Source organism: Oncorhynchus clarkii, chromosome 29 (genome assembly GCF_045791955.1).
Source record: "Oncorhynchus clarkii lewisi isolate Uvic-CL-2024 chromosome 29, UVic_Ocla_1.0, whole genome shotgun sequence".
NCBI classification, from domain to species: domain Eukaryota; kingdom Metazoa; phylum Chordata; class Actinopteri; order Salmoniformes; family Salmonidae; genus Oncorhynchus; species Oncorhynchus clarkii.
The window spans coordinates 31,330,245-31,342,899 of record NC_092175.1 but is presented as its reverse complement, the minus strand read 5'-3'; the positions used below and the strand labels follow the sequence as shown (position 1 = coordinate 31,342,899).

Sequence of the window (12,655 nt, the reverse complement as noted above, 5' to 3'; positions counted from 1 at the left end):
TTCTCGGCCTTCTCTCCATTTTCAGTGCTGAGAATTAAGTAATAGGGTGTTTTTTGGCACATTCCAACAAACACCACAACATTAAAGCATGTACAGTATGGTTTATAAATGGAGATGAAAGAGTTAATCTACTGTACATGTAGGAAGATGGCCTGAGGTACTCACTCTGCCTTCTCAGGCTCTGGAGGTGGCTCCTTTATGGCAGGAGCAGAAGCCGGTTCAGCAGCTAGGCCATCAGCTGCTTGGCCATCAGCAGCTTGGCCATCAGCTGCTGCAGCATCACCCTCCTCTGGTTGCTGCCAACCACAAGAAAAAGGTCATTAGTATATGTGAATCTACACATACGTTACTGGAAAGCTCACCATGCACTTCTTTGTCTCTGCATTAGAAAGAAAAGGTGCCTCACCCGTTTTCTCTTGGTCAAAGGAGTACCCTCGGGAGTAGGAGGCTCAACAGTGGCCTCAATTCCCATGTCACCAAGTCCACCAGGAGCATCGATGCGTGGTGTCCCCCCACCTTCCTTGTCTTTATTGTCCTCCTCCTCCTCCTCCTCTCCACCGCCTGTATCTATTTGGTCAGTCACCCCTCCTGCCTCCTGCTCTTTCCCAACCCCAGGCTCCCCTGCCAGGTCCCCATGCAGCTCATCCTGGGTGGGGTCAGGCATACTGGCCAGGATCTCTGTCACTGTGATGTTCTTTGCTCCCTCCACCAGGCCTCCGCCAAATAGAGTTTGCCAGATGAGCAGGAAGAAGCCCTTACATACACTGTAGATGAAGTGCAGGATGCCGATGAGGATAGTCCAGAAGAAGGTGGCCAGACCCACCACTATCTGCTTGATGGTCATCTTCCTTACCCTGCGGTATTGCCGTCGCAGGTTACGGAATGTGAAGATACTCAGGAAGTTCAATACGCTGTTGATGAAGTCTGCAAAGGCAGAGATGGACTCTGGCTCTCCTTCCTCTCCATTGCCGCCTTCATCTCCACCTCCTCCTCCTCCTGCATCAGTTCCTCCTTCAGCTGGATCATCATCATCCTTCTCCTCCTCCTCCTCCTCCTCCTGCTCCGAGATCTGGGAGGCAATGTTCATCTCAAAGATAGTGTCCTCGCAGAAGTTGACAAACATCTCCATCTTCTCCGACTCGCCCCCCTCATTAACCACATCAAAGATGAACTGTCGTTTGGACTCTCTGACCTGAGGCATCTCCCACTGTGTGCGGTTGACCTCGCTGATCTCAAAATAAATACGCTCTATCTTCCTGCTGGCACCCATGATCTCAATACGGCCCAGGAAGGGGCGGAAGTAGTTGAGTACACTCTCTGCCTGCTCTAAGAAGTTCTTCAGCCTGAGGTCATGAGGCACATGTTCAGACAGGTTTGTCAGCAACACTGCAATGTTAAATCCAATGTCTTTAGCCGGCTCCTGGAAGCGGTCGGCAAACTCCTCAAAGTTGATCATGTCGTTCTCATCAGCCTCTGAGCAGGACAACAGGAATTGGATCTCGGAGGGAGAGTACTGTTTCTGGCTGTCCATGGCCTTCTGAAAATCTTTCTTAGAGATTAACCCTCGGGGGTCGGTCACATAATCACGGAAGGCGTCTGACGCCACAATGTCCTTCAGTTTGAGGAACATGTCAAAGAACTTGAGGATCATCTCCACGTTGCTGGAGGACTCCACCAGCATGTCCACCATCTGACGGGCAATGGTGCCGTTCACCACATTACCTGAAACACAACATTACAAGGAGGCAAATCATGAAGGAGGTGGGAGAAATTAAAGAGAAAAACAGCAGAAAGTTAGAAAGTCTGTCATAAAAATTTAATTTTACCCTCTAGTAGAGAGAGCAGCATAACCACCATGTCTTTCTGAAGGTCCAGTAGCTCCTTCAGCAGGCCAATCTGGCTGGAGTCCTACGAGACAGCACAAACATATACACAACGCTTCACAACAATAGCATTTACTGTTACTATAGTGCATTTCAGACCTGCAGACTTCTAATGATAGTGAAGATAATTCTTCTGCCAATGAAATCTCAAATGGTTGGAGAATCTAGAAGTGTTCATGCAGTATGACAATAGTGAGAGGGATGGTCCGAACACATATGGTCAGACCAAACACCTTGCATTAATACTGTATATATTCAATGAGTTTATCAGCATAATGATTTTCCCAATCTGTATGAAACCGCTAAAAAATACAATATCAGTCAAAAGTTTGGACACCTACTCATTCAAGGGTTTTTCTTTATTTTACTATTTTCTACATTGTAGAATAATAGTGAAGACATCAAAACTAGGAAATAACATACAGTGGGGCAAAAAAGTATTTAGCCAGCCACCAATTGTGCAAGTTCTCCCACTTAAAAAGATGAGAGAGGCCTGTAATTTTCATCATAGGTACACTTCAACTATGACAGACAAAATGAGAAAAAAATCCAGAAAATCACACTGTAGGATTTTTTATGAATTTATTTGCAAATTATGGTGGAAAATAAGTATTTGGTCAATAACAAAAGTTTATTTCAATACTTTGTTATATACCCTTTGTTGGCAATGACAGAGGTCAAACGTTTTCTGTAAGTCTTCACAAGGTTTTCACACACTGTTGCTGGTATTTTGGCCCATTCCTCCATGCAAATCTCCTCTAGAGCAGTGATGTTTTGGGGCTGTTGCTGGGCAACACGGACTTTCAACTCCCTCCAAAGATTTTCTATGGGGTTGAGATCTGGAGACTGGCTAGGCCACTCCAGGACCTTGAAATGCTTCTTATGAAGCCACTCCTTCGTTGTGTGTTTGGGATCATTGTCATGCTGAAAGACCTAGCCACGTTTCATCTTCAATGCCCTTGCTGATGGAAGGAGGTTTTCACTCAAAATCTCACGATACATGGCCCCATTCATTCTTTCCTTTACACGGATCAATCGTCCTGGTCCCTTTGCAGAAAAACAGCCCCAAAGCATGATGTTTCCACCCCCATGCTTCACAGTAGGTATTGTGTTCTTTGGATGCATTCTTTGTCCTCCAAACACGACGAGTTGAGTTTTTACCAAAAATATCTCTATTTTGGTTTCATCTGACCATATGACATTCTCCCAATCTTCTTCTGGATCATCCAAATGCTCTCTAGCAAACTTCAGACGGGCCTGGACATGTACTGGCTTAAGCAGGGGGACACGTCTGGCACTGCAGGATTTGAGTCCCTGGCGGCGTAGTGAGTTACTGATGGTAGGCTTTGTTACTTTGGTCCCAGCTCTCTGCAGGTCATTCACTAGGTCCCCCCGTGTGGTTCTGGGATTTTTACTCACCGTTCTTGTGATCATTTTGACCCAACAGGGTGAGATCTTGCGTGGAGCCCCAGATCGAGGGAGATTATCAGTGGTCTTGCATGTCTTCCATTTCCTAATAATTGCTCCCACAGTTGATTTCTTCAAACCAAGCTGCTTACCTATTGCAGATTCAGGCTTCCCAGCCTGGTGCAGGTCTACAATTTTGTTTCTGGTGTCCTTTGACAGCTCTTTGGTCTTGGCCATAATGGAGTTTGGAGTGTGACTGTTTTAGGTTGTGGACAGGTGTCTTTTATACTGATAAAAAGTTCAAACAGGTGCAATTAATACAGGTAACAAGGGGAGGACAGAGGAGCCTCTTAAAGAAGAAGTTACAGGTCTGTGAGAGCCAGAAATGTTGATTGTTTGTAGGTGACCAAATACTTATTTTCCACCATAATTTGCAAATAAATTCATTAAAAATCCTACAATGTGATTTTCTGGATTTTTTTCTCATTTTGTCTGTCATAGTTGAAGTGTACCTATGATGAAAATTACAGGCCTCTCTCATCTTTTTAAGTGGGAGAACTTACACAATTGGTGGCTGACTAAATACTTTTTTGCCCCACTGTATATGGAATCATGTAGTAACCAAAAAAGTGTTAAACAAATACAAATATATTTTATATTTGAGATTCTTCAAAGTAGCCTTGATGACAGCTTTGCACACTCTTGGCATTCTCTCAACCAGCTTCACGAGGTAGTCACCTGGAATGTGTTTCAATGAACAGGTGTGCCTTGTTAAAAGTTAATTTGTGGAATGTATTTCCTTCTTAATGTGTTTGAGCCAATCAGTTGTGTTGTGACAAGGTAGGGGTGGTATAAAGAAGATAGCCCTATTTGGTAAAAGACCAAGTCCATATTATGGCAAGAACAGCTCAAATAAGCAAAGAGAAATGACAGTCCATCGTTACTTTAAGAAATGAAGGTCAGTCAATCCGGAAAAAATGAAGTTTCTTCAAGTGCAGTCGCAAAAACCATCAAGCTTTATGATGAAACTAGCTCTCATGAGAACCGCCACAGGAAAGGAAGACCCCGAATTACCCCTGCTGCAGAGGATAAGTTCATTAGAGTTACCAGCCTCAGAAATTGCAGCCCAAATAAATGCTTCACAGAGTTCAAGTAACAGACATCTCCACTTCAACTGTTCAGAAGATACTAGGTGAATCAGGCCTTCATGGTCGAATTGCTGCAAAGAAACCACTACTAAAGGACACCAATAAGAAGAAGAGACTTGCTTGGGCCAAAAAATACGAGCAATGGACATTAGACGGTGGAAATCTGTCCTTTGGTCTGATGAGTCCAAATTTGAGATTTTTGGTTCCATCCGCCGTTTTTTTGTGAGACGCAGAGGAGGTGAATGGATGATCTCTGCATGTGTGGTTCCCACCGTGAAGCATGAAGGAGGAGGTGTGATGGTGTGGGGGTGCTTTGCTGGTGACACTATCTGTGATTTATTTAGAATTCAAGGCACATTTAACCAGCATGGCTACCACAGCATTCTGCAGCGATACGCCATCCCATCTGGTATGTGCTAAGTGGGACTATCATTTGTAAATGCTTATGTCAAAACTGCCATTACAGTAAATGTCAAAACTGCCATTACATTAAATGCTTATGTCAAAACTGCCATTACAGTAAATGCTTATGTTAAAACTGCCATTACAGTAAATGCTTATGTTAAAACTGCCAATACAGTAAATGCTTGTCTCCACGGTAAGACAGAATGAGATGAAGGTTAGCAGGATATCCCCTTTGCTTGCATTTTTTTTGAGGTACACATTTAAAATATTTCATCATAAACGATTAACCGATCAGGGAAAATGACATTTTACTACATCAACTTACATTTGACATGTATACAACTTACAATTCATGAGAGCCTGTAAGTTCACTTGGTTTTCGGCCAACAACATATAGTTTAAGAGTTCTTAAAAGTTAAAAAGAATATACATTTTACACAGAAAGACTAGAGAGCAACATGCATCTACAACTTTATGCTGGGGCAATGTTAGAATTAGTCAGAAAGCATCCCATCATACACACACACACACACACACACACACACACACACACACACACACACACACACAGTCAAAACATTACGGTGTCCAGGTCACTCTAACCCCTATACAGTGTACGCTCCATCAGAGGAGTGTTAAAGGGCTGTCCCTTCATTCAGCGAGCTTTACATTCACCTGCTTTTAAGCATTTCACTTTCCTATCCCTAATGTAGGTTAGTAATGTCATTGTATAAAGCACTTGAAGTTAACCAAATAAAGCAATGTTTCCATTGTTGCAGTAGGTTGTGTTGCCACTGTTCTGGAGGTTGACATACAATATTATTGAATTACAAAATAAATATTTCTCTTCTTCTTATTCTAGCATTAAAGGCAGGTGAGTATAAAACTGAGAAAAAAATCAGGGATGAATCAGGAACAAACTGGTAAACACCCAATCACGTCAATGATAGATAAATAAAATGAGTACATAGTTTACCTGCATAGACCATGTGAAAGACAGTTTACATAATCAATATCTCATAGGATTTGTAAACGATAAAAACATAAAGACAGTGCTACATTTCAAAGTACTTGGATTTTACAGTTGGCTATAGTTTCATCAAGGTGTCACGTACTAACATTACACCGCTAATATATTTCATTATCAGTACATATAACTTATCAATCTACAAACTGTTTACTTGTAACTAACATACTTACAGTACGGTACAAATGTGCCGTTACTTTCTTCAGTTAAAAAAGGAGTACCACTGTTCAATAGTGTTCCAGTCATGTATGTGGTGTGTCTGCAAGCCAGTGCATTAGTGTGAATGTCAGGTAGAAAAAGAGCGTGTGCATGAGAATATATCTGTGAGGAGATATCTGTGAGGAGATATCTGTGGAGATATCTCTGAGGCTGATTGCTTTATGCCTGGGAGTAAGAGAGGACACTTTCATGTAGCAGAGGTTTTTAGCATCACAATAAGATCTAGTTCACCATTCCAGATTCACTTTCTATAAACTACTTTCACGGTACATATATATTTTTTAAATTACAGACTTATCAGTCAAACAATGCAACAAAAGTGTTCAAGTTGTTGGCTTGAAAGGCGTTTGTTAAATGCATAGTTGGCAGTCAAGTGTAAGTTCAGAGCAGATTTTCACCCCAGAAATGGTAACACAGACCACTTTGATATGTGAAACCACAATCCTTTAATAAAAAGTGCACAAAATAGCCTATACCATGAAATGTAGATGCAAGTGTATTTTGTGCACAGCGTAGTTACATACAGATGATTTTTGTGGGCATTTACATGCCATATACATATATATATACAAACTATGTAATTTCCTCATGCACATCCAACTTTAGTGTAAGGTACACAATGTGTGGTTTCTAGGGGGATAGTAGCCATGTTTTGTGTGCTGAGATGTGTAGATGTGTATGTTGATATTTTGAGGCAGGTAGCTTGTACCTGTGCCAGCTTCATCATCAAGTGGGCAAAGACGTGGAGGAAGCCTACTACTGCATCCCACAACCTGCTGTGGGTCAGGGACTGCTGGTTGCCTGTACACGGACCCTGAGGGGAGACCACCGGGTACGTACGGTCACACACTTACCCAGTAACATCCAGTCATCAAATCAAATCTATTTATATAGCCCTTCTTACATCTGCTGATATCTCAAAGTGCTGTACAGAAACCCAGCCTAAAACCCCAAACAGCAAGCAATGCAGGTGTAGAAGCACGGTGGCTAGGAAAAACTCCCTAGAAAGGCCAGAACCTAGGAAGAAACCTAGAGAGGAACCAGGCTATGTGGGGTGGCCAGTCCTCTTCTGGCTGTGCCGGGTGGAGATTATAACAGAACATGGCCAAGATGTTCAAATGTTCATAAATGACCAGCAGGATCAAATAATAATAATCACAGTAGTTGTCGAGGGTGCAACAGGTCAGCACCTCAGGAGTAAATGTCAGTTGGCTTTTCAGTCATCTACATACTGTACAGATGAATGGGTTTATACTCACCTGGATGTACTCAGTCAGACTGTTAAAGATCTGTTTAGCCACTGTCATGGCCTTGGAGAAGTTCTTCTTGCCTGGCTCATCGATGATCTCTTTCCCAGAGTAATACCAGTAGAAATCACTGATTGACTCCTTTAGAGAGAGTGAACGATAGAGAGCGAGAGATAGAGAAAGTGAGAGGGTGAACGAGTGAGGGTGAAAGAGCGAGAAGGTGAGAGAGAGAGAGAGAGAGAGAGAGAGAGAGAGAGAGAAAGAGAGAGAGAGGGGGGGGGGGGGGGTGAGAGAGAGAGGGGGTGGGTGAGAGAGAGAGCGGGAGAGAGAGAGGGTTAGAGAGAAAGCCACTGTGCTTCTGCATTTCTTGCTCTTTGTAGTTTTAGGTTGGGTTTCTGCACTTTGTGACAACTTCTGATGTAAAAAGGGCTTTATAAAATTCATTAGAAATGTGAATTTTCATTGTAAAAGGGACAACATGACACCTTTTTAATAGGTATGTGTTAATAGTCAGAGTCCCAGTACCTGCAGTCGGAGGAGGTAATCCACAGTGCAGATGATGATGTTGATAGTGGTGGTGCTGCCTGTCTGTGTCCTCAAGTAGTTCTGGAAATCTGGAGTAAAAACAGAGTCCACTCAAATAGACTGCCAACATTTGATTAGCATTACAGAAAGTCATGATTCAAAGTCATTGTCCTAAGTGTTGCTGTGCCGCCACAGATGAATCCATCATTCCCTAAATAGAACACCATTGGATAATATTTTTCTCACCGTTATTGTGGCCCTCACAGAGCAGCTGCAACACGCGGAACAGATCACATGTAAACTCATCATCCGACATGACTTTCTCACCTAGAGAGGTCAGACAAAGGGGCAGAGGATCAGACTAGTTTTAGGGGTACTGGATGTATTTGACATAAGGGGGGGTTCAGTCAGGCCACCTCTTTCTATCTGTATGTAATGTAGGTGGGAGACTAACTAGACAATTTGAGCCATTCATCCGAGTGTTAGCCAGTGCGTGCCATGGTCAGCAGCACACATGCTTGCAGCAATAAGGTGAGTGTGATAATCATTTCACAGCTCTCCATCACGTCTGCATAATCATATTAGTAAGAGCTGCAATAGCCTCCTCCTTACAGACGGTCCATCTTCCTTTAGTCCATACTGAGTTGTTCACTGTAGCTACAATATAGAAAACTTCAAACACTTGCTGAATCATGGCCAATAGGTTGGCATGTAATGTAAAAGCACATTCACAGAAACAAGCAACGATAAGAACTTCTGCACTTTATTACACATAATCAAACACCAGAAACAGTTCTCCATCAACACTGAAAACACAGTATACTAAATACACAGTATACATACAGATAAAAGTACATGGTCACATCAACATGTATAGATACAATGGACAACACTGTGTACCGCACAGACATTCAACGTAATGGAGAAGTTGACCCTGTCAGTTCCTTAGTCAGTGCATGCAGAAACACAGTCATGCAGCACAGACCTACTGCACTCCTCTACCTCCACTGAATGTGGGTTAAGAGGGCCAGAGTTTGGACTTCTGTCCAAGCAAGGTAGAGTGGAGGAGGGATTATGTCTTTGTGGGGGGGATTACAGTGTAAGTCATGTGAGGGTTCAGAGGTGGGTGGGGCAGACAGAGTGCTGATCTAGGATCAGTTTGCCTTTCATATCATAAAAAAAATATGATTTCAGCTCATTCGGAAAGTATTCAGACGCCTTCCCCTTTTCCACATTTTGTTACGTTACAGCCTTATTCTAAAATGGATACCATAAAAACAATCCTCATCAATCTACATACTACATAATGACAAAGCGAAAACAGATTTTGGGGAATTATTTGCTAACTTATAAAAATCAAAAACTGAAATACCTTTTTACATACGTTTTCAGACCCTTTGCTATGAGACTCGAAATTGAGCTCAGGTGCAGTTGTTCCCCTTGATCATCCTTGTTTCTACAACTTGATTGGAGTCCACCTGTGGTAAATTCAATTGATTGGACATGATTTGGAAAGGCACACGCCTGTCTATATAAGTTCCCACAGTTGACAGTGCATGTCAGAGCAAAAACCAACCCATGAGGTCGAAGGAATTGTCCGTAGAGCTCAAAGACAGGATTGTGTCGAGGCACAGATCTGGGGAAGGGTACAAAAAATGTCTGCAGCATTGAAGGTCCCCAAGAACACAGTGGCCTCCATCATTCTTAAATGGAAGAAGTTTGGAACCACCAAGACTCGAGCTGGCCGCCCGGCCAAACTGAGCAATCGGGATAGAAGGGGCTTGGTCAGGTAGTCGACCAAGAACCCGATGGTCACTCTGACAGAGCTCCAGAGTTCCTCTGTGGAGATGGGAGAACCTTCCAGATGGACAACCATCTCCGCAGCACTCCACCAATCAGGCCTTTCTGGTAGAGTGGCCAGACGAAAGCCATGACAGCCTCATTGGAGTTTGACAGGATTCTGTGTATGACTGGATTGCTCAGGGTCTGAACACCATTCTTTTTTTGTTATACATTTGCAAACATTTCTAAAAACCTGTTTTTGCTTTGTCATTATGAGGTATTGTGTGTAGATTGATCAGGGGAAAAAACAAGTTAATCAATTTTAGAATAAGGCTGAACATAACAAAATGTGGAAAAAGTCAAGGGGTCTGAATACTTTCCAAATGCACTGTATATGGACAGATCCTAGATCAGCAATCCTACTCTGAGATGCTTTGTGGATCCAGAGTTACAAACACTGAGGATTAATATGAGAGATAGATAGATCCAGATATTGAGCTTATTCCGTGCTCAGGAAGTCTGATCGCAATAGTGGTGAGCTTCTGAGTTTCAGTAGATCTGTGGTTAGCCACTCAATGGGAAAAAACACTTTTCAGTCATTGTCTGTTGTTAGGGTACATTACTCTTTGAGAGTTGAATAAGTTTACTATGAATACAGTATATAGTCATGTACAGTATATACCAGAGAAACAATGGAATTGGCATTACTTGACATGACTGAAAGGTTATTTCATAAACTCCTTGAGTGTGTTATTGAATAAAGGTGGGCCCCACAACACAAGATAATTAAGAGATAAAGAAAATGAAGAGACAGGGAGAGGGAACAGGGAACAGGGAGGGCAATAGAAAGAGAAAATGTAGAAAAACAGAGGGACAGAGGTATCATTTACCCCGTTCTGACTTCATGTCTGAGGACCAGCAAAGGAGGGAATGGGAAGAGAGGATAGGGGAGGGAGGGACGCGATGATGGCAAGGTAGGGAAAGAGAGCGATGGTGAGTTGATTGACAACAGTAGAACACGTAGGAGTTTTAAACTAAGAATTAGTTAAAAAATAATTCTACATTTACAAAATATTTTACAAATTAACATTGAATGTAAACACAAAATATTAGCAAGTCAAAATACAGTACTAAAAAGACACCATGTAAATTCAAATTACCAACTGACAAGGCGTTAGCACTGACAAAATTACAGCCATATCAACACATGAATCACTCAATCATTATTGGACATCAGAGTTGATGGATGTTACTAATACTGAAAAAAGATGAGGAATGAAGTGGAGGAACTCCCACTCAGTGACCATAGGCCCTGATACTGCACATGTGTGAGTGTGTGATTGTCTAGGTGTGTGATTGTCTAGGTGTGTGATTGTCTAGGCAGGACATGGATGCAAAGATGGTGTAAGGTGGTACAAAGTTGGTGTACCAGTGTCCAGAACAGTGAGAGCTTTAAAGACTTACTTGTTCCCTCCTCCGACAACATGCCCAGACCCTCTGCCTTGTTCTGTCTCTCAAAGGCATTCAGGTCCAGGACACTGCCACGAAAAACAACATACAGTCAACTTTTATCAAACTTCAGAAGCTGTTGGCTCCATTTTCCATTTATATACACTACTGTTCAAAAGTTTGGGGTCACTTAGAAATGTCCTTGTTTTTGAAAGAAAAGCACATTTTTTGTCCATTAAAATAACATCAAATTGATCAGAAATACAGTGTAGACATTGTTAATGTTGTAAATGACTATTGTAGCTGGAAACGGCTGATTTTTTATGGAATATCTACATAGGCATACAGAGGCCCATTATCAGCAACCATCACTCCTGTGTTCCAATAGCACGTTGTGTTAGCTAATCCAAGTTTATAATTTTAAAAGGCTAATTGATCAATAGAAAACACTTTCGCAATTATGTTAGCACAGCTGAAAACTGTTGTGCTAATTAAAGAAGCAATAAAACTGGCCTTCTTTTAACAAGTTGAGTATCTGGAGCATTAGCATTTGTGGGTTCGATTACAGGCTCAAAATGGCCAGAAACAAATAACTTTCTTCTGAAAATCGTCAGTCTATTCTTGTTCTGAGAAATGAAGGCTATTCCATGCGACAAAATTTCCAAGAAACTAAAGATCTCGTACAACACTGTACAACACTCCCTTCACAGAATAGCGCAATCTGGCCCAAACCAGAATAGAAAGAGGAGTGGGAGGCCCCGGTGCACAACTGAGCAAGAGTACAATTAGAGTGTCTAGTTTGAGAAACATGCGCCTCACAAGTCCTCAACTGGCAGCTTCATTAAATAGTACCTGCAAAACACCAGATTTTAGAAAAGCAGGGCAGGATGGATATAGATCTATAACAGTTTTGAAGAGGGGGATGACCGCGGCAGCTTTCCAATCTTTGGGGATCTCAGACGATACGAAAGAGAGGTTGAACAGGCTAGTAATAGGGGTTGTAACAATTTCAGCGGATCATTTTAGAAAGAGAGGGCCCAGATTGTCTTGCCCAGCTGATTTGTAGGGGTCCAGATTCTTCAGCTCTTTCAGAACATCACCTGTCTGAATTTGGGTGAAGGAGAAATGGTGGGGGGGGCTTGGGCAAGTTGCTGCAGGGGGTGCAGAGCTGTTGGCCGGGGTAGGGGGTAGCCAGGTGGAAAGCATGGCCAGTCGTAGAAAAATGCTTATTGAAAATACCGATTATCGTAGATTTATAGGTGGTGACAGTGTTTCCTAGCCTCAGTGCAGTGGCCAGGGAGGAGGTACTCTTATTCTCCATGGGCTTTACAGTGAGTGTCCCAAAACTTTTTGGAATGAGTAGGTGTATCCAAACTTTTGACTGGTACTGTCCTTTATGAGTAATTCAGGGGTGAAGACAAACCTGCATGTCTGCATTAGAGCCTGGACACTCAAAAAGAAGCCAACATCCTTCTTGTCCTTCAAGTACTCAAGCATTTTCTGCAAGCAGACAGTGAGACCAGTCAATTACTACTATATCCTCAGGTCAGATGGACAGCCCAC

The 12,655-nt window shown here is 42.4% G+C and overlaps 1 protein-coding gene across 1 annotated transcript in view; it reads right to left on the bottom strand.

Annotated features, from left to right (window-relative positions):
- The window catches only part of LOC139388770 (ryanodine receptor 1-like), a 91,485-nt gene that overhangs the window by 7,468 nt on the left and 71,362 nt on the right, over window positions 1-12,655 (bottom strand). The window contains exons 83-93 of the mRNA XM_071135681.1: window positions 12,516-12,592; window positions 11,108-11,181; window positions 10,534-10,551; window positions 8,108-8,188; window positions 7,862-7,950; window positions 7,349-7,477; window positions 6,799-6,903; window positions 1,827-1,908; window positions 407-1,722; window positions 166-296; window positions 1-27 (exon numbers count right to left, since the gene is read on the bottom strand). The exon at window positions 1-27 is cut by the window's left edge and continues 136 nt beyond it. Coding sequence (XP_070991782.1) covers window positions 1-27; window positions 166-296; window positions 407-1,722; window positions 1,827-1,908; window positions 6,799-6,903; window positions 7,349-7,477; window positions 7,862-7,950; window positions 8,108-8,188; window positions 10,534-10,551; window positions 11,108-11,181; window positions 12,516-12,592 — 2,129 coding nt within the window. The remainder of the gene's footprint in view (window positions 28-165; window positions 297-406; window positions 1,723-1,826; window positions 1,909-6,798; window positions 6,904-7,348; window positions 7,478-7,861; window positions 7,951-8,107; window positions 8,189-10,533; window positions 10,552-11,107; window positions 11,182-12,515; window positions 12,593-12,655) is intronic.